This window comes from Canis aureus, chromosome 10 (assembly GCF_053574225.1).
Source record: "Canis aureus isolate CA01 chromosome 10, VMU_Caureus_v.1.0, whole genome shotgun sequence".
NCBI lineage: Eukaryota > Metazoa > Chordata > Mammalia > Carnivora > Canidae > Canis > Canis aureus.
Window position 1 is genome coordinate 37530806 of NC_135620.1, and position 20613 is coordinate 37551418.

The 20613-nt window shown below is 34.6% G+C and overlaps 1 protein-coding gene across 15 annotated transcripts in view; it reads left to right on the top strand.

Moving 5' to 3' along the window:
• CCDC171 (coiled-coil domain containing 171) overlaps positions 1 to 20613 on the top strand; it is a 403894-nt gene that overhangs the window by 131295 nt on the left and 251986 nt on the right. For 14 of the 15 annotated variants that reach the window (XR_013387817.1, XR_013387815.1, XR_013387816.1 and 11 more), the window contains 3 exons: positions 1237 to 1425; positions 16804 to 17308; positions 18730 to 18846. Coding sequence is in view for 12 of the 15 variants with exons in the window: in XM_077912032.1 (XP_077768158.1) it covers positions 1237 to 1425; positions 16804 to 17308; positions 18730 to 18846 (811 nt within the window). In the remaining 3 variants the exon portion in view is untranslated. The remainder of the gene's footprint in view (positions 1 to 1236; positions 1426 to 16803; positions 17309 to 18729; positions 18847 to 20613) is intronic. The other variant, XM_077912033.1, reaches the window with a different exon arrangement.

The following is a 20613-nucleotide window of genomic DNA, read 5'->3' on the forward strand; positions in this document are numbered from 1 at the left end:
ATACAGTTATTCAAAAACACGATCTCAGAATTTTTGCCCAGGAAATAACGAGGTGTTACTTTAAAAGAACTTAAAAATTTAAAATTATGTTTATGCTATTTCTTGAATTGTAGCAAACCATGCATTACAAAACACATTCAGTGCTGTAGCGTGTATGAAGTATACATGGTGAAAACAGAAATGACTTATAGGAACACTTTACCATTCACCAGCCCAGGAATTCAGTCTTTCAAAATAAAAAAAACAAAACCAAAAACCCTTCTTTTGGTTACGGAAAATTAAAACAACTGAGCAGACCATTGTATTCCACCGTTAAAGATACTGATTCTCATCCTAGGTCTATCGAACTGGTCAGAACTGTAATATGTGGTCCAGTTTCCAGATCTTGGTTGCCATGGCATTTGCTCTTATGAGACATGAGGAAAAAACCTGTTACCTAAGTTTTTTTTTCCTCCAATCTGTTGAACTAATGAAACAGCATCTTGGCCCAATTTTAGAGTGAGAACATGTTACCTTGGTTCGATTGGCAAGCACAACCTTAAGCCCTGAGAAGTAAGATCAAGGAAATGAGGTAATAAATTGTGAGAAGCACAGATGCCGTTCATGATTGCGAATGTGTGCATAATGGGCTTGAAAATGACTGATAATGAAAATGAGTACATGTTTGAGCCCTCTGAAATGGTATTATGTTTTAATAGTTTTTCATAGTTTCAGAACAGTTATTGATTGTAGTATACATAGTATACATTAGATGATGATTTTCTTTCTAGTGTTTTAAATGTGAAATAAAAAATGATTTTAACATGCTGTTTTATTATATGTAAGATGTTGGTAGATTTGCAAATCTCATTGAAATATTTTGTTTCCCATTGAGATATGTGAACAGCTAGAGCTTCGGTTCTAGAAGTAAGAATATTCTTCTTAATTTTCTCAGTGAAGTTGATTATAGAATGAGTAACTTTATTAGAGAGAGAAAAATTGATTTGTCCTCTAAACACACATACATAAATATGATACATTTTCACCTAAAATATGATAATTTGTCCTACTGATGTGTTTCTTTTTTTTTTTGTTTTACTGATTTGTTTCTTAATTTTTGTTTTCATTTTAACTTAAGATTTGTATGTGAACTTTAGGAATCAAGCATAGCAGAAGATTTTGGATGGTGTTTGGGGTGGTGATACAAAGAAATGTTTTGTGAGCAAATCTCATTCTCTGTTGCATATCCTCACTTAGATAAGTCACCTGGAGTATATCTGCAAAAACAAGTCTGATACAATGAAAGAACTTCAGCAGACCCAGGAAGACACCTTTAACAAAGTGGCCGAGCAGATCAAAGCCCAAGAGAGCTGTTGGCACAAACAGAAGAAGGAATTGGAACTGCAGTACTCTGAGCTCCTCTTGGAGGTACAGAAGAGGGCACAGGTACACTTCTTCTGCAAAGAGCTTTAAAAAATAGCGAGCTCAGTCTTTCCCTCTTTCGAGTATTTTCTGTTAGTACCAATGCCAATCTGTTTAGAACTTTTTGAGGACCACATAGAATTTGTTAGGCATACATACATGTGATCATCGAACACATACACGTACTCACAAATGGATGTGTGTGTGTGCATGCATGTGCCTGCGTATGTATTAAGAATTATCTTATACTTAAGTTGGGAAGCAGATAGATTTTTGGTTAAAACATCCTAGACTGTACTGATCAATTAGATGCTAAAATTGTATTTCCCTTATTTATTTTTAAAATAAAAGGTTAAGAGATTTGGTAAAATGTGATAATCTTTTATCCAGTTTATCCCATTTGTAGGGGTTCGAATGTGAACCATCATTTTAATTCATCTTGGGTTGAAATTTGTTATACCTCCTAACATTATATAAGAACTATAGTTATAGGGATCCCTGGGTGGCGCAGCGGTTTGGCGCCTGCCTTTGGCCCAGGGCGCGATCCTGGAGACCCAGGATCGAATCCCACATCAGGCTCCCGGTGCATGGAACCTGCTTCTCCCTCTGCCTATGTCTCTGCCTCTCTCTCTCTCTCTCTCTCTCTCTGTGACTACCATAAATAAATAAAAATTAAGAACTATAGTTATAGTTGTAGACCCTGTAGCAAAATAACTGAGTGTAGGACATATCATGTCTTCTGTGTTGGATTCAGTTGAGAACAGAAATTATGGGTAGGTAACATAACCATATTTTTTCCTATACAAATTATTATCATCATAATTTATATTGTTAACTGTCATCCCTTACTGATCAGGAATAGCATAATGAATGATAGTGTATACTGTTTTTGGTGTTGACTTTAGTAATAGTTCATGTATTTCCAAGATAAGATACTTAGGAACCTTAGTATGTAACCTCTTTATTTGGTCCATACTTATTTTGGTTCATACTCATATTGACAAGTTTAATTAAAAGAAAGAAACCATATTATTTTTGTTTGTCAATAAACAGTTTCAGATTGCTTAACATAATAGCATTATGCTTTCCCAAAGCTTATGCCTTTCTCTATGAATTTGAATGACTGAATACACTCTCTAAAAGTAGTCATGTGTTCAGTATTGCAGGGTACCATGTGATATGGTCTGCATTTTCTACTACTGAAATAAAGACCTAACAATTTATTATATTTTCTTTAAAGGGTAGCATTGACAGACAGTGAAGTAAACAGTTCTTAAGTGTACAGTTTGATGTTTTGATAAATGCGAAGACCCATGTAACCATATCTCACTTAAAACTTAAAATATTTCATTACCTGAGAAAGTTCTTCTGTGCCCTTTTCCAGTTTCCACTCCATAGGCAACCAGTGTTCTGATCCTCTCCTCACATATTACTTTCACTTGCTATCAGTTTCCTCTCAATGGAATTATTCAGTACATAATGTTTGTTAGTTGGCTTAGTTCACTCAAAATATATATATATATATTTTTTGGTGCTCCAGGTGAGGCACGAATCAAAATATTTTTTTGATACTCATCCATGTTGTTGTATGTGTTCGAAATTCATTCTTTTTTTATATTCAAGTAGTATTCTATTTTGTAATTACACCATAATTTGATAGAATGTGAGTTGATGGTTATTTGCAACAAATATTATTGTAGACGTATTTTGTTGACATATGGCTTTCATTTCTCTTGGTTAAAAATGCAATTGCTAGGTCATAGGGTAGGTGTATGTTTGTAAAAAAAAAGTATCAAAGTTTTTTCCATAATGGTTCTTTTATATTTCTACCACCAATATATGAGAGCTTCTATTGTTCTTCATCCTCTGCAATATTTGGTATTGTCAGTCTTTCAAATTTTAGCCATACTAGTGTTTTAAAAAGGTATTTCATTGTGGTTTTAATTCATATTTTCTTGGCGTTTAATGATGTTCAGTACTTCTCAGGTTCTTATTGGCCATTCATATGTCTTCTTTTGTGAAGTGTCTCTTCAGAGGTTTGCCCATTAAAAATTTGGGGTTATTTGTGTTTTTATTATTGATTTCTAAGAGTTCTTTAGATATTCTGGTGATAAATCCTTTGTTACACATGTATATTACAAGTTCCAATATTTCACTTGCCTTTTCATGATTTAATGGTTCTTTTGATGATCACAAACTAAGATTTTGATGAGGTCTAACCTATAAGTTTTTTGAGTATTTATTTTTATGTGGTAAGCAATGTTTCTATACTTGAAGGTTGTGCAGATAATCTCCTCTTGTTTCTTTTAGAAGTTTTAAAGTTTTAGCTTTTATGATTAGGTCAGCAATCCATCTCAAATTAATTTTTATATGTAATGTTAGATGGAAGCTGAGGTTCATTTTTCCCCTGTATTTCTTGTTCCCACACCATTGTTCATGACTCTACTTTTCTCATTGAATAGCTTTGGTCCCTTTGTGAAAAACAAAAAACGAAAAACAAAAAAACAAACAACTGACCATATACAAGAACCATAGGTTTGTTGGGTATCCCTACTGTTTTACCTTTTCTAGGATGTCATATAAATGGAATCATACAGTATGTAGCTTTTTGGGTCTTTTTTCCACTTAGCAAAATATGCTTGGAAATTATTCATGTTGTTGCAAATATCATTCCTTTTTATTGCTGAGTTATATTCCCTTGTATGATGTACCACTGTTTGTTTATACTTGCTCATGGGCTTTTGGGTTGTTTTTATTTTCTAGTGATGATGACTAAAGAACCTATCATGAATAGGTTGTTGTGTGATATAAGTTTTTGCTTCTTTTGGGTAAATACTTAGGGGAGTATGATTTCTGGGTTATATGGTAAGTACATATTTATATATTATATGAATGGTTATATGGTAAAAAACTATGAAATTGTTTTCCCAAGTGGCTGTACCATTTTGAGTTCCCACTAGCAGTGTAAGGGAGTTCTAATGGCTTTGCATTTGTGCCAGCATGTGGTTTCATAATCTTTTCTTTCCTGTTTAGATATTCTAGTAGGTGAGGAGTGATTGTGGTTTTAATTTCCATTTTCCCTAATGAATAATAATGTTGAGTGTTTTTTTTCATATGCTTATTTGCCATCTGTATATATTCTTGGGTAAATTATCTGTTCATATCTTTTACCCACTTTTTAATTGGACTGCTTGTTTCCTTGTCACTGAATTTTGAGAGTTGTTTATATAATTTTGAAAAGAAGCCATTTGTCAGATATGTGATTTGTAAATATTTTCTCCCATTCACTTAAAATTACTTTTGCAGAGCAAATGTTTTACATTTTTATAAAGTACATCTTATCAATTTTTTTCTTTTATGTACTATGCTTTTAGTGTTGTATCGAAGAATTTTGCTTAGTGCAAGGTCACCAAGATTTCTTCCTATTATTTTCTTCTCTATGTTTTGTAGTTTTAGGTTTTACAATAGGTCTTTGATTCATTTTCAGTAAATTTTTGTAAAGATAAGTATGGGCTGATGTCCATTTTTTTCATATGGATGTTTAATAATCCAGCACTATTTATTGAAAGATTGTCCTTCTCTATTGAATTGCCTTTGTACTTTGTCAAAATCAATTTGCTATATTTGTGCAAGTCTATTTCTGACTTTCTCAATTCAATAATGTTCTATATATTTATGTATCTAGTCATTTTTAATACTCTACTGATTTGATTTTTGTAGGTTTTTAGGAAGTCTTGAAATTAGGGAGTGTGACTTTTCCAACTTTCTTCACTTTCTATCAGGCTTTTTTTTTATTGGATAAATTTAACCTGGAACATTCTGTAAATTTAAGATGTACATCATGTTAATTTGATACATTTATATATTGTAATATGGTTGCCATTGTAAGGATATTTATCACATTTTATACTTACAGTGCAATATTATTATTGTCTATGTTCAGTAAACTGTGCATTTAATCTCTATCACTATTTTAGTACTCATAGCAAGTTTGTACCTTTACGCAGCATCAATTTAATCAATTTAATCCCTGTACTTCAATCCCGCATCCCCTAGTAACCACTGTTTCACTTTCTATTGTTGTTTATTTGTTTGTTTTGTTTTTGTTTTTTAGCATATTTGATCTTTTGAGATTCCATGTATAAGTACTTCTCCTTATCTGGCCTATCTCATTTAGCATAATGTGCTCACAGTCCGTCTGTATTTTTGCAATGATAGGATATCCTCCTTTCTCATGGCTGAATAATATTTCATTGTGTGTTATATATCACATCTTTTTTATCCATTCATCTGTTGATAAGCATTTGGTTGTTTTCCTATCATGGCTCTTGTGAATAGTGCTGCAGTACTGTATATGAGGGTGCATATATCTCATCAAATACCTGTTTTCATTTCTTTGAAATGAAAATATTCCTTTGAGTATATTCCCAGACGTAGAGCTGCTGGAATGTATGGTAGGTGTTTTTTCAAGTTTTTGAATGACCTCCATATTGTTTTCCATTGTGGTTGGACTACTTTACATTCCCACATTCTCTCCAGCACCTGTTGTCTCTTGTTTGCTCGATAGCCACTCCAGCATGTGTGAGGTGATATCTCAGTGTGGTTTTAATTTGCATTTCTCTGATGATTAGTGATGTTGGGCATCTATCTGCTTATGTGCTTGTTAGCTATTTTGATGTCCCCTTGGAAAAATATCTATTTAGTCCTTCTGCCCATTTGAAAAAATGGGATTACTTTTTCATTATTAAGTTGTGTTACTTCTTTATATATTTTGGATATTAACCCTTCATTTAATGTATTGATCTGCAAAAATTGTTCCCCATTTAGTAGGCTGCCTTTTCATTTCGTTAGTTTCTTTTGCTGTGCAGAAGCTTTTGAGTTTGATGTAGTCCTGTTTGTCAATTTTTGCTTATATTGTTTGTGCTTTTGGTGTCATATGCAAAAAATCATTGCTAAGTATCAGTGAGCTCCTTTACTATTTTCTAGGAGTTTCTTGGTATCAGGTGTTATATTTAAGTCTTTTTTTAAAGATTTTTTTTTTTAAGATTTTATATATTTACTAATGAGAGACAGAGAGAGAAGCAGAGACACAGACAGAGGGAGAAGCAGGCTCCTTGCAGGGAGCCCGATGTGGGACTCGATCCCGGGTCTCCAGGATCAGGCCCTGGGCTGAAGGCAGTGCTAAACCGCTGTGCCACCTGGGCTGCCCCTATGTTTAAGTCTTGAGTTAATTTTTGTGAGTTGTTTGAGTTAGGGGTCCAATTTAATTGTTGTGCATGTGTTCCTCCAGTTTTCCCAGCACCATTTGAAGATAATATCTTTTACCCATTCCATGTTCTTGGCTCTCTTGTCGAAATTAGTTGATTGTAGATACCAGGATTTAGTTCTGGGCTCTCTGTTCTGTTCCATTGGTCTATGTGTCTATTTTTGTGCCAGTATAATATTGTTTTTATTACTATGGCTTGCTGATAGTATCTTATATATATAGAAAACTATTTTTTTCAAGATTTTACTTATTTGTGAGAGACAGAGAGAGAGGCGAGACATAGGCAGAGAGAGAAGCAGGCTCCCTACAGGGAGCCTGATGTGGGACTTGATCCCAGAACTCTGGAATTACAACCTGAGCCAAAGGCACAAGCTCAACCACTGAGCCACCCAGGTGCCCCTATATAGAAAACCTTAAAGAGCCAATCAAAAAACTGTTGGGATTAATCCGTAATTTCTGTAAAGTGGCGGGACAAAATCAACTTACAGAAATCATGAAACATTGGAAAAAGAAATAAAGAAAACTATCCCATTCACAATAGCATCAAAAATAGTAAAAGTTAGGAATAAATTTTACCAAGGAAGTGAAAGATCTGTACAATGAAAACTGTAAGACTTTACTCAAAGAAAGTGAAGACATAAACTAATGGAAAGACATTCTGTGTTCATGGATTGGAAGGTTTCATATTGTTAAGATGGCTGTACCATCCAGAAGCCATCTACAGATTCAGTGCATTCCCCATCAAAATACCAAAGAAAAATAATTCTAAAATTTGTATGGAAACACAAAGGACCCCAATAGCCAAAGCAGTCTTGAGGGAAAAGAACAAAATGAGGTATATCAAACTTCCTAATTTCAAACTATCTTATCTGTGTTATGGCATAGTAATTCATTTTCCTAACTAAGAGAGTCAGTTACCACAAATGCTAATGTTTTAAGAGAGGCTCTCACTGAAGACTTCTTTCTCAAGACCATGTGACATGCTAGGCTTTGATCCATGGGTATGCAAATTGAAAGTAACTCAATATTCTTAAAAGTACATTAATAATATTATGTTATTTTTTAAATATTATATTCTTATATATTGTTATATTGTCTATATTATTTATATACATATTTGAATTTTCATAAAGTATAATTGAATACACAGCAATTCATTTGGGTTTTATAGTTGGTAAATAGCTATTATGCATATTATGGGATGTATATATTTTATTTTAGGAAATTTTGTTATGATTAATTCTGTATTTTGGCTTTTTTCTTCCAAAGCTACAATGCAAATAGTATTATTTTCATTTTATATTACTTAATATATTTTCAAAAATTATGTTGATAAAACCATGAAGAACAAAATCCACAGTTGTTGCGTAGGATTTTAGGTTGTAGAGGACATTTGGTGTTAGATGAACATATCTATTACAAGAAGCCTTCTGCCAGAAAACAAATGACTTATCTATAGGACTCTGTGTTTAATGTTTGATTATTGTAAAGAAATGGCTCGTAAGAACTGAACTACTGTCAGAACTTCCTTAGTAGAATAAAGATTTTTTTTTAAAAGATTTTATTTATTTATTCATGAGAGTCACAGAAAGAGAGAGGCATAGACATAGGCAGAGAGAGAAGCAGGCTCCATGGAGGGAGCCCAATGAGGGACTCAATCCCAGGACTCCAGGATCATGCCCTGAGCCGAAGACAGACGCTCAACTGCTGAGCCACTCAGGCATCCCATAGAATAAAGATTTTTGCCTATCAGTGAAGGATGGTTAGCCTTGATGTAATATTTATTGTAAATACTTTAGGTTTATTTGGCATCTTAATAAAATCAAGTGAGTTCAGAATGGAGAACAAAAATCAAATTCAGGTTCATCATAATATATTGCATTTTATTTCTCTTGTATGACAGTATTTTTTTTTCTTGTATGACAGTATTAAGAATACATTTGGCAAGAAATCTGAGTTAATGTTATTGGATGTTAAAACTTTCTTTTCTTTTTAATTGAATTCCAAAAATATTCCAAGCTCAGCTTTGTTTATATTGTTGAAGGTGATAGGTGTATATGCCTGCCTGGAATGATTCACCGGGAGTTAGTTTGACAAATCCTGTGCACACCACACATTGATGGACTCTGAGTTGGTATGAAAGGGTACCTCTAATGAAATAGCAGAAAGTCTTCTGCTTCTGAAGTAATTGCTCTAGAAATTATTTTTTTTTCTTTTAAGGCCATCAATTGAATCTACACAATGTTCAATGCTTGATACATTTTTCAATGCTTTTTTTATTACTTTGCGGGCCTCCTTTTACTTAAGCCCAACGACAACCATGTGAGATAGGTCATTTAAGCATCATTTCTGTTTCACAAATGAGGAAACCAAGGTTCAGAGAACTGGTACCACTTGTGTAGTGAGAAAGTTCTAGAGTTGGGGTTAGAATAGAGGTAACAGATGTAAAATGTTCAGCCCTTTACTTGGCAGTTAGAAATTGCAAAGTGAAAAAAAAAAAAAAAAAGAAATTGCAAAGTGAGAGGGATGCCTGGGTGGCTCAGTGGTTGAGTGTCTGCCTTTGGGTCAGGGTGATCCCGGGGTCCTGGGATTAAGTCCCATATCAGGCTACCCCCAGGGAACCTGCTTCTTCCTCTGCTTATGTTTCTGCCCCTCTCTCTGTATTTCTTATGAATAAATAAATAAAATCTTTAAAAAAAAGCAATTGCAGAGTGAACATTATGTACTGTTTTTAATACATTATCATCATCCTGATCTTCTAGTCCATTTTGTATTACACTACAACGCGTTTCTTTTAGAAATATATGCTGCTTTTGTATATCAAATAATACCTGAAAATGGATCTAGTGACAACTCAGTTTCTTATTTCTTGAACCCGCATTTCCAAATGATTCTTGATTGATTAATAATTAAACATAATAATGCATGAAATACCTAACTAGTGATTTACTGTCAGCCATCCAGAGATGCTAGTTTCCTTATCTCTTATTTCTCTCAGGCTTCTTTTTTTTCTGAGACTGAATTTTTGTATATTCTATTACAAAATTGTTGTAATAGGTAAGAGTATCAAGACAACTTTTACATAATGTATTTAATAGTAACAAACATATACATGATATACCAGATATATAGGGCACTGTGTTCCATGCTGTGGTATTAACAAAGAACTGTAATACTTAGTTCTTTCCTCAAAAACTGTCAATTTTAGTTGGGAGGTCATTATATAAACATACAAGAAATTAACTAATGTAAGGTTTATCACAACAACTCTGTAATTAATTCCCAAGAGAGTGTTATAAATGTTGAAGAGGAGGCGGTCAAAATTTGAAGTTTTTATAGAGGAGACTGGAGCACCCGGGGTGCTCTTGCCAGGGACTGAAAACCCACAAGGAAAGGAGACATGAGGCAGGTCAGAATTGAGAGATAGTGGTGACTTATCATCAATCTGTTGTAGTATCTTTTAATGGTTGGTAAATAAAGCATCTTGCCATATTGACACCTTTATTCTCAGTCTAATGATAAGGAGAATTCTGTTCTTTTCTGTTATTTTGAAGGTTTGGCTCATCCAAAGGGCATTTTTAAATTTTTACTGCTTTAGAAACGAGTAAATGCAGACACAGACCATTTTGGCACATAATATTTTTGCCATGCTAGACTTGTAAAATGAAGTTAGTGTTTTTAAGTAAATAATTATTATGAGATTTGAATATATATATGTGAAGGTCAGGTAGTGGAATTTCTAGGTCATATATAGTAACTCCATATTTAACTTTTTGAGGAGCTGCCAAACTGTTTTCAAAAGTTGTTACATCATTTTAATATCTCCCCCAGCAAGTTATGAGGTTTCCATTTTCTTCACAAAATATGTTTTATTTTTAACAGAGAAGCATTTACATCATAAGATAAGCAGGTGAATTTATTGTATTTTACAATATTACCATTCCATAAAAAGACAAGGTAATGCAGCTTGTAAAAATAAGACATTTTAAAATGAAGTCCTTTGATGTCTGTGTATCATTGAGTATCCAGTTTGCATTTTATCTTTTGCCAGCATAAAGAATAAGAACTCAGGAAGCAAAAATGATAAAAAAAGAATATTACTCCCTAGGGAAGTGTCTAATTTCTGGCCTAAAGTGTCAGAGTTCACATAGCACTGTAAGGCTTCCCACGGAGCCTGCGAATTTCAGGAAGTTAGTGCGTGATTCATTAAGCAAAGAAGGTATCTTTTCCCCCCATTTTGGATGCACTTTGAATTTATCAGATAGTAGAGGAAAAACTAGTGAAATTATATACTTTTTTTGATATGCCAAAGAAATATGTATAAAAGATATCAATACAATATTTTTATGGTTTCTTAAAATTCTTCAAGATAAGAGTGTTGTTTTGGAGGAATTTGCAAATGTTATTTTTGAAATTAAACACACCAAGGAGCAGGTTCTTTCAGTACTAGGAATGCTTTTGTCCCATATGAAGGCGATGTTCCTTATGTTTGCTTTAAAAATATTGGCCTTCAATCTCCTTGGGTAAAGAACAGGATTTTTTTTTTAAGGGGAAAATTGCTTTTATTGCTGCTTCCAGTCTTACCATCAAACAAGCTTTGTTCTTCAAGAATAATTCACAATAAATAATGCAGTACCTCTGAATGTCCCTGTGGAATATTAGAATTAACTTTAAAACAGAATCCTGACATGTTGATAAGTTCCAAATTATATTTGGAAATTATATCTTTTTTTTATTATATTTTTCTTCTTCTTATGTTTGTAAAGCTTTTTATTCATTGGTTATATATTCACTGCCTATTCAATGCTCATTTTTCAATGAGCAAAAAACTTGCTAAGCACCAAGGAACATCTTCTAAAGGATTATTTAATTTTTTCAATATTTACTAAATACCTATACGGTGTAGAGCACTGTGACAGGCACTATAGTAAATACTTCCGGCTTCTAGGAATTAGCAGTCTGTTGTACTTGAGGGAGAGTAGATATACACACATGAAATAAGTAAGTAGCAGTGTAGGAATTAAACATCTGAGTGGTATAATTAAGTTCAGAGAAGGTCAAGATCAGTGTGAGTCAAGATTATAGTGGAAAGTGTCATGGAATAGATAGACCCTGAAATGGACTCTGAAGATTATTAGGATTTAAATAGTGTTAGGGGAGTTAGAAAGGAAAGGACCTGGGGGTACTAGAGAACATGGTTAAATTATGAGAGGAAGTGGTGAGTTTCATGTCTGAATAGTAAAGGAGCAGACCTTTCTCTCCTTTTTCATCAGGTTGAGGATCGTGGGAGAAGTTGAAGACTTTGCAGCAGAAGGCATGTGGGGGAGTTGTGACTCAAGGAGAACCTTGGTTCAGTAAAGACAAGGAGGTTAAACAAGAGGATTGGACTGATCTAATCTGACAGTAGCATTGAAGTGGGCATGAATGGTTGATGGTGAATAGCTGGAACTGACACGAGTAGCAATGGAGATGGATCAGGATGTATTTTATTGGTAAACTCAACCTTACTTGCTGATGGCTTTGGTTTGGAAATGTAGAGAATAGGGTGAAAGGAGGAATTAAGACTGACTACAAAGTTTTTGATTTGAACAGTTGGGTGGATGTTGGTACCATTTATTGATATAAAGAGGACTATTATGGACATGTTTAGGAGGCAAATCAATAGTACTGATACTTTAGCTTGAGAGGACTATGAAGTAGCTAAGTGGAGATGCCTGCGGGGCATTCAGATCTGTGGCTCTGCATCTCAGTGGAGACAGTAGGGATGCAGAAATGTGATTGTTAAGAAATGAACAAAACTCTCATTATTAATGTTATTGAGGTTTTTGGGTTAATATTTGTCAATAAGAGTTTTATTAAATATTTAGCTTCATTATTTTTAAGTCTTTAATTCACTCTGCCAATTAATTCTAGTTATCTAGTTGAATATTTGTCTGGTTGATTTTTTAAAAAAGATTTATTTATTTATTTAAGTGAGAGAGAGAGAGAGATTGCAGGGGCGAGAGGGACAGAGGGAGGGGGAGAGAAAATTCAGGCAGACTACCTACTAAGCACAGAGCCAAATGGTGGGGCTTGATCTCAAGACCCTGAGATTATGACCTGAGCCGAAACTAAGAGGCTGATGCATAACCAATTGTGCTACCCAGGTGCCTCTTGGTCTGGTTGATTAAAAAAAAAAAAAAAATCAGTACCTGGGATCTTGATTATAATTACTTAAACCAAGATTGGCTGAGGACAACAGAGTTATTAGACAACTAAATAGTATTTATTTATTTTTAAAAAATATTTATTTGAGAGAAAAAGAGAGAGAACGAGCAAGGATGGGGGTTGCAGAGAGAGAGAGGGCAAAGCAGACTCCCCTCTGAGCAGGGAGCCTGATGTAGGGCTGATCCCAGAACCCTGAGATCATGACCTGAGCCAAATGCAGATACTTAATTGACTGAGCCACCCAGGTGTCCCATTAAATAGTGTTTAGAAATTATTTATTTTTATTTTTTAAATTTAGTTTTTTAAAGGATATATACACCCCTATGTTTATTTTTTAAATTAGTTTCAGAGATAGAATTTAGAGATTTTCAGTTTTTACTTATAAATAAACTTCATATGTATTCTTAGTCTTATTTTTACTGTTTAAGTTGTCTGTGAATGGGATCTGTTTCTTACAAAACAAATCATAGGAGTCTCATGAAATCATCCATAGTGGTAGTAATTAATTTTAATCAGCACTTTTAAAAGTATAATCATTACAAATGATGAAAATTTGGGGGCCATAGAATGACATAAGGATATTAAAAAATTGCTTTTTTTACATTGCTACTGCTTCTGCCAGGTAGCTTAAATGAAAACGGGCCATGCAAGCCCAGAATCTCAATTCTGTTTTAAAACATTCCAGGGGATCCCTGGGTGGCGCAGTGGTTTAGCGCCTGCCTTTGGCCCAGGGCGCGATCCTGGAGACCCGGGATCGAATCCCACATTGGGCTCCCGGTGCATGGAGCCTGCTTCTCCCTCTGCCTGTGTCTCTGCCTCTCTCTCTCTGTGACTATCATAAATAAATAAAAATTAAAAAAAAAAAATAAAATAAAACATTCCAGCTTGTTCCTGGTTTTCTCTCTATATAGAGAAGTGGAGTGTTTTGGGTATTGTATTTCAGATTTTTATCCATTTCTGTCCACTTTTTTAAAAATTTAAATTCAATTAGCCGACATAAAGTAATAGATCGACGTTTTGATTATTCTCTCATCCCCATCTCAGGACTCCTTGTTTCTGGCTGCCTTTCTAAAATGTTTTTTACCTTCAGCCCGATGCTCTGAAGTGGGCCAGCTGTATATAGTAGAAGAGTTTAAGATCTATCATGTGCTAAAATTAACTAAATCTTTCCCAGAATGGGCTTGCTTTATTTTCAACTCTCTTCCTTTATAATTAAAAAAATTTTATTTTATTTATTTAAAACATTTTAATTCCAGTATAGTTAACATATTTTCTTTCAACATATGTTCTTTCAACAACCCATTCGATTTTGACCAATGACTTCGAATATTATTTCAAAATATTTAAAATATCTTTAGCAAATATATCTCTTCACTTTTTTTGGTTGTTGTTGTTCAATGAGAGTGTTTTTTGTTGAAAACACACTTCTGCCTGCGACTTGGAGAACTGTGAATGTGTAAAATAGGCAGCACCTGATTGGGTTAATTTTTATGTCTGCTACCTAGCTATGGCCAGTATGCTTCTTTTATCTTGGATTTCCTATAATTTTCCTGTTTTCCCCTCCAACTGAACTAGTGGAATTGAACTAGTGGAAAATATGGAATTACCCTTTATAACTTCTATTTGCTTCTCTCATTCTACCCCCACTCCCTGCAACTCTTGGCAGTCTTTATTAATATTTCTGATTCTCCCATCCATTAACTAAAGCAGAGTGAATTCCAGGATTTTATGGCTTCTCCTAGCTTTCCAGATAGTTTAAGTTCCTTACCTTAATCATCTATTATCTATCTACTTGTCAATTTTCCATCATTCTCATCTTCAGGCATTCTGAATTGTTTCTATTTCTTTAGAATACATTATCCTGTGGTTTTTTGTTTTTTTTTTTTGGCTCTTCCTTTTCTACAACACTGGTCTTCCTGCCTTATTTAGCCACAATTCATGTCAGTTTTCTCTTTTCTTAAAGATTGTCTTCCTTGAAAGGGTATTTGCCATCTGCTTCCAAGTGGTCCACTTGGCTAGTGGTTTTCAGAGTTTCTTGCTTCTTTCAGCTGCTCCCAGTGGGATACCACTTCCTTTACAAGTGTTTTTATATGGAGCTCTGGGACACAGTCCCAGTGATGAAATCCTGCTACCACAGATTGGCCATCGGGGGAGATGTGGTTAGGGGCAAGCCACAGTTTCTTTATTTCCCTATTCTTTTATTTTTCTATTTTTCATACTACCACCATAGATGTGACTGGGTCAGACTTTAGAGAAGAGTTGGATTAAATAAAGGGAATTATAATATAGAAACATTTAAAACCATGTCCAAAATACTGTTTTTCCCCTGCTCTGGGGAAAGCATCCAAAAAGTTGAATCCTTCAGAGAGTGGCTTCTTGTATACTTCCGTTACTTGTTTGTAATCAGGACAGAACCTCTGAGGGCCTTCTTCTACTCACTGTGCAACTTTTGGGAATCTCATCCCCTAATTTTGGGGTTGGATTTGGTCCAAGAGTTACTTTTCTCAGAATATATTTCTACAAGTTTGAATTCTTTTGGCTACTGCCTATCAACATTATCATGGTAGGCTTTGACATCAAATCTTGAGGAGTAGGCAAGAGTTTGTATTACTTTCTCCAACTCTGATCAATAAATTCTTATAGGGTAGCTATGATTAGCTTCCTTATCAGTAGGTTTTTTAAAAAATTCTTTCTCTTATATACCTTACTACCTTTGTCATATCCCTCCAAAAGCCTATCAATATCATTTTGTGCTAACTCCCTTTTGTTTACCTCTGACAGTCTGGCATAGTTTTATCATAGGATTATGCCACAATAATTGATTTGCTTGTCTGTTTTTCTAGCACATGGAGTTTAGTGAGTAATCAATAAATATTTATTGAGTGATAAATAAATCAGTAAAGGAAACTAGGATCTGTTATCTTCTGAAATTTACTCTATCTCAGCAGTTCCTTAATGATTTGGCATAAGATTTCATAGAGAAATAGTTTATTTTCTAGCAATTAAAGCATGTTGTCTGCAGTTAAAATTTCTTTGTGTTTCAAATTGTTTTGGATTGCAAGTTCCTTGATGAGGGAAAAAGGATCAGAGAACTGCTGAGGCCCAGCTTACAGTTAGTATTTCCTCCCACCACTGGAACTGCCGTTTTGCTCAGTGTTCTCTCTTGGGAAGGTAAGAGAAAGCTGAAATGAGAGAGTTTGCCCTGAGAATCAGACCGTATCCAGTAAGTGGCAGTCAGGTGCTATTTGTTGTATTTATTAAAAGACTTTATTTAGTCAAAAAAAAAAAAAAAGACTTTATTTATTTGAGAGAAAGAGAGAGAGAGAGCGCGCGCGAGCGAGCGCGAGCATGCTTCTGGGTGGGAGGGGCAAAGAGGGAGGGAGAGAAACAGACTCCCTGCTCAACAGGAAGCCTGATGTAGAGTTCCATCCCAGGACCCTGAGATCATCACCTAAGCCAAAGACAGACACTTAACTGACTGAGCCACCCAGGCATCCCTGTTTCTTGTGTTATTGATTTAGCTCTTTGTTTATTCTGGTAAAATGTAAAGACTTTTTACATATAGGAGAACTTCTGTTGGTGGGTAATTTCTCTTTAAAAGCAGGAAATAAAAGTTTGGGAGGAATGGAAGAGGGGAATTTTTCCTTTCTACAGTTGTATATTTATGCATAAGTGTACAGGAAATTCATGGAGTACTTTTAAATTTATGTGTTCGATTTTATGTGAAGCTTCTATGTAAAAGGATTTAAAAATCAATGTGCACATTTAGGTCTAAGCTGTTAGGCCCACTATTGCTCTGTCATACTTGTTTTTGATATTTGGAACAGAGATCTCTTGAAGAAGTTGTTGTCAGTGAAAGTTTGTTTTCTTTCTGTAAAGAAGACGTAATAAAACACTTCCTTATTTCAAATATTTTATTTGACTTACAGAAATTTCAAGAAATTGCTGAAAAAAATATGGAAAAATTGAATCGTATTGAGAAGTCACATGAACAGCTGGTTCTTGAAAATTCACGCTTCAAAAACATGTTATCACAGACTCAAAGGGAACAAAGATCCTTGCTGGCAGCTTGTGCATTAATGGCTGGTGCCTTATATCCTCTCTACAGCCGATCATGTGCCTTATCTACACAGAGAGATTTTCTCCAGGAGCAGGTCAACACCTTTGAGTTGTTCAAACTCGAAGTTAGAACTCTAGCCCAGGCTTTGTCAAGTGTAGAGGAAAAGAAGCAAGAGGAAGCCAAGTTGAAGAAAAAACCATTCAAAGGATTGATACGTATATTCCGGAAAGGTGTTATTGCAATTTTGGCAGCAAACAGGCTCAAGATTTTGGGCCAGTCATGTGCTTCTCTTTTTACCTGGATGGAAAGTTTCAAAGAAGGAATAGGCATGTTAGTGTGTACAGGAGAGCCTAAAGACAAGCATAAATTTCCAAGTAAGATGATTTATGCTTTTTAAAATTGAAGTTGAATAAAATCATATACAATGTGACTATGTTTAGCCATTATGTAAAAACTTAAAAAATCATTTAATATGTCAAATCATGTAACACAGTCCCATGTGTAGGTAGATATGTATCTGTGTACGGATATTTAAGCATATCCGTATATTTAAGCATAAATTAGGTTTTGATTTTCTTGTTATGAACATTAAAATGTAAATAATGTGGCAAATATAATTTCTATTTTGTTTAGCTTTATTCTATATATATTTTTAGCTTTATTATATCTGAATGCTCTTTTCATAGTAAAGTGGGTAGTGATTTTTTCAAATAAGTCAATCCAGAGACTCTGTCCTATTTAAAATTAGTTACCAATATGATTTATTTTCACTTTCTGTGAATCAGTATAAAATGATCAGAGTTAAAAATCTGTTGAGGAATTGAAGGAAAATGAGACAAACGCGAATTTTCCAATTAAGTTTTTTTAAATGCTTGATTATTCTGAGGAAACAGTGATTTCAATTTTTAACTTTTAAAGATTTATTTATTTATTTATTTATTCACTCATTCATTCATTCATGAAATACACACACAGAGAGAGAGAGAGGCAGAGACATAGACAGAGGAGAAGCAGGCTCTATGCAGGAAGCCTGATGTGGGACTTGATCCTGGGACTCCAGGATCACACCCTGGGCCGAAGGCAGGCACCAAACTGCTGAGCCACCCAGGGATCCCCTCAATTTTTAACTGTAAAAAATCAAGCTATTAATGTAAGCAGAACTAAGAAAAATTTTCTTTCTCTTTTTTTGAGAAAGAGAGCGTGCGCATTTGCACACATAAGTAGGCGTGGGTAGGGGAGAGGGAAAGGGAAAGAGAATCTTTTTTTTTTTTTAATTTTTATTTATTTATGATAGTCACACAGAGAGAGAGAGAGAGGCAGAGACACAGGCAGAGGGAGAAGCAGGCTCCATGCACCGGGAGCCCGACGTGGGATTTGATCCTGGGTCTCCAGGATCGCGCCCTGGGCCAAAGGCAGGCGCCAAACCGCTGCGCCACCCAGGGATCCCCGGAAAGAGAATCTTAAGCAGGCTCTGTGCCCAGTGTGAAGCCTCACATGGGCCTCAGTTTCACAACCCTGAGATCATGACCCGAACTGAAATGAAAGGTCATATGCTTAACTGACTGAGCCACCCAGGTGCCCCATCTTCTCTCTTTCTCTGTTTTTGACTTCACTTAATTTATATATATATAAATAAATTCTCAGTCAAATCTAACATTTCTTGTAGACTTTTCCACAGTAGGCAAAGTTCTGTCTACAAGTTTTGATCTATTTCTTAAATAGTCATGTTGCTGTGAATTTTAAACATGAATTTTAAATGTTTGTGGTATTGCAAGATGAATTTCTTATTTTGCAGAGCATCAGAAGGAGCAGTTACGTTGTTTGCAAGCGCTCAGTTGGCTTACCAGTTCTGACCTTCTGGCTGCAATAATCACCTCTATGGCTGAGTTACAGGAAGTCATTAGTAAAACAGGTACGATTCCCTCTTCTAGGTCCTTGTAAAATACACTTAAAAACAAATGTCTAGAAATGCTTTATGGTACAAATCCTAATAAACCATCTAGGAAGAAAATATATTTGCTTTCATCTTTCTTTTATTCAGGTACAGAGAAATTATTAAATCTCTAATGATGTAGAGAATTTATGTAAGTTTTGGTGGGTAATTTTATCTTAATTTATGGGGAAATTAAATAACATTTCTTGTGAATGTATCCACTTCATTTTTTCCCTTTGTGATCTGATTTTCCATGGAAATGTCATTAGCTTTTTTAGTAAGTAATACTGATAACGTTTCTGCGAATGTTTTAGTCTTTCTTCATTTCTCTTTCTAGCTATACATTTTAGAGGCTCAAGTAATAACAGAACCAGAAGAAAGTTTTTCTCGTTTGGTGATATGCTTTTATTTTCCTGAATTAATTTAATTTAATTTAATTTTATTATTATTATTTTTAAAGATTTATTTATTTATTCATTCAGAGAGAGAGAGAGAGAGAGAGAGAGAGAGAGAGACAGGCAGAGACACAGGCAGAGGGAGAAGTGGGCTCCATGCAGGGAGCCCGACATGGGACTAGATCCCCGGCCTCCAGGACCACGCCCCGGGCGGCGTCAAACCGCTGCGCCACCGGGGCTGCCCCCTGAATTAATTTTAAATAGAGTTTATTTGAATAATCAGTTTCTTTCTACCAGATGTGGAACCACATATAATCAGGATTTCCAAAGGTCTAATTTTTTTTTTTTTTTTTTTTATGATTCAGATTGCAGGATATGCTAGTATGAAAGGTTCAATGAAAACTAATTTCTCATGAATAACATCTAGTTACCTACTGGTTAAGCTATGTCATTGGGCTAATTATGGTCATTTCAGACACATTAACAGTGAAAATAATATGGATTTGGTAACAATGTAAACACTAGTGAAATAATAATTTGGGATGTAGTTTATTTTTTTAGACAAGTCTGCTATATATATATGCAGATCATTCATTGTGATTTCAGATATCTAAATGTAGGTTCTTATAGTCAGAAACTGAAGATTCAAAGATAATTTTTATGTTATGGCCATTGATGTTGGTAAGCAATATGCATCTCTAATATTTTGGCAAAACCTCAATGTACTGGATTTGAAGTCTGAAATAAAAGTCTAAATAAACATATTTTAAGTATGTTGGCACTATAGGTTCAGAGCAAAATTAACATTCTTGAAAAAACTTAATGGAATGTTTTGGACTTAGTTTAAAAAACAGATTATTTGTGTTCATCATATTCCTTGTAGGTATGCAAACAGTTAAAATAGATTGGTTTCTTAAGCTATAATCCTGTTTATATCATTATTTTTCCTTAATACTCTCCCATATATGCTTTAGGAGATAAAAGAAAAATATGACTTGGATCTGGACCTCTATAAAATATGCACAGTGATTATAGAACAAGATTGACTCATGGACGATGTTAGGCAGAATGTAATCAAAGATGCATGAGGAAATACTGGCTTTAAATGTAAGAATCCATAAAAGATACAGCTCACAGGGGCCTTACTAGTATTGGAAAGGCTTCAGGGAGCCTTATCTGAAGGTTTTCGCTGGGCCTAGGATGATAGATAGTAAGTTACAGAGGAGGGACAGCATCCAGATGGAGGGCAGAGCTTAAGCAGAGATAGAGAGATGGGAATAAGCACAGAATGAGAAGAAGGATAATAAGGAGATGGAATGGAGATCCATGTCTAACACACCTGGTTTATACG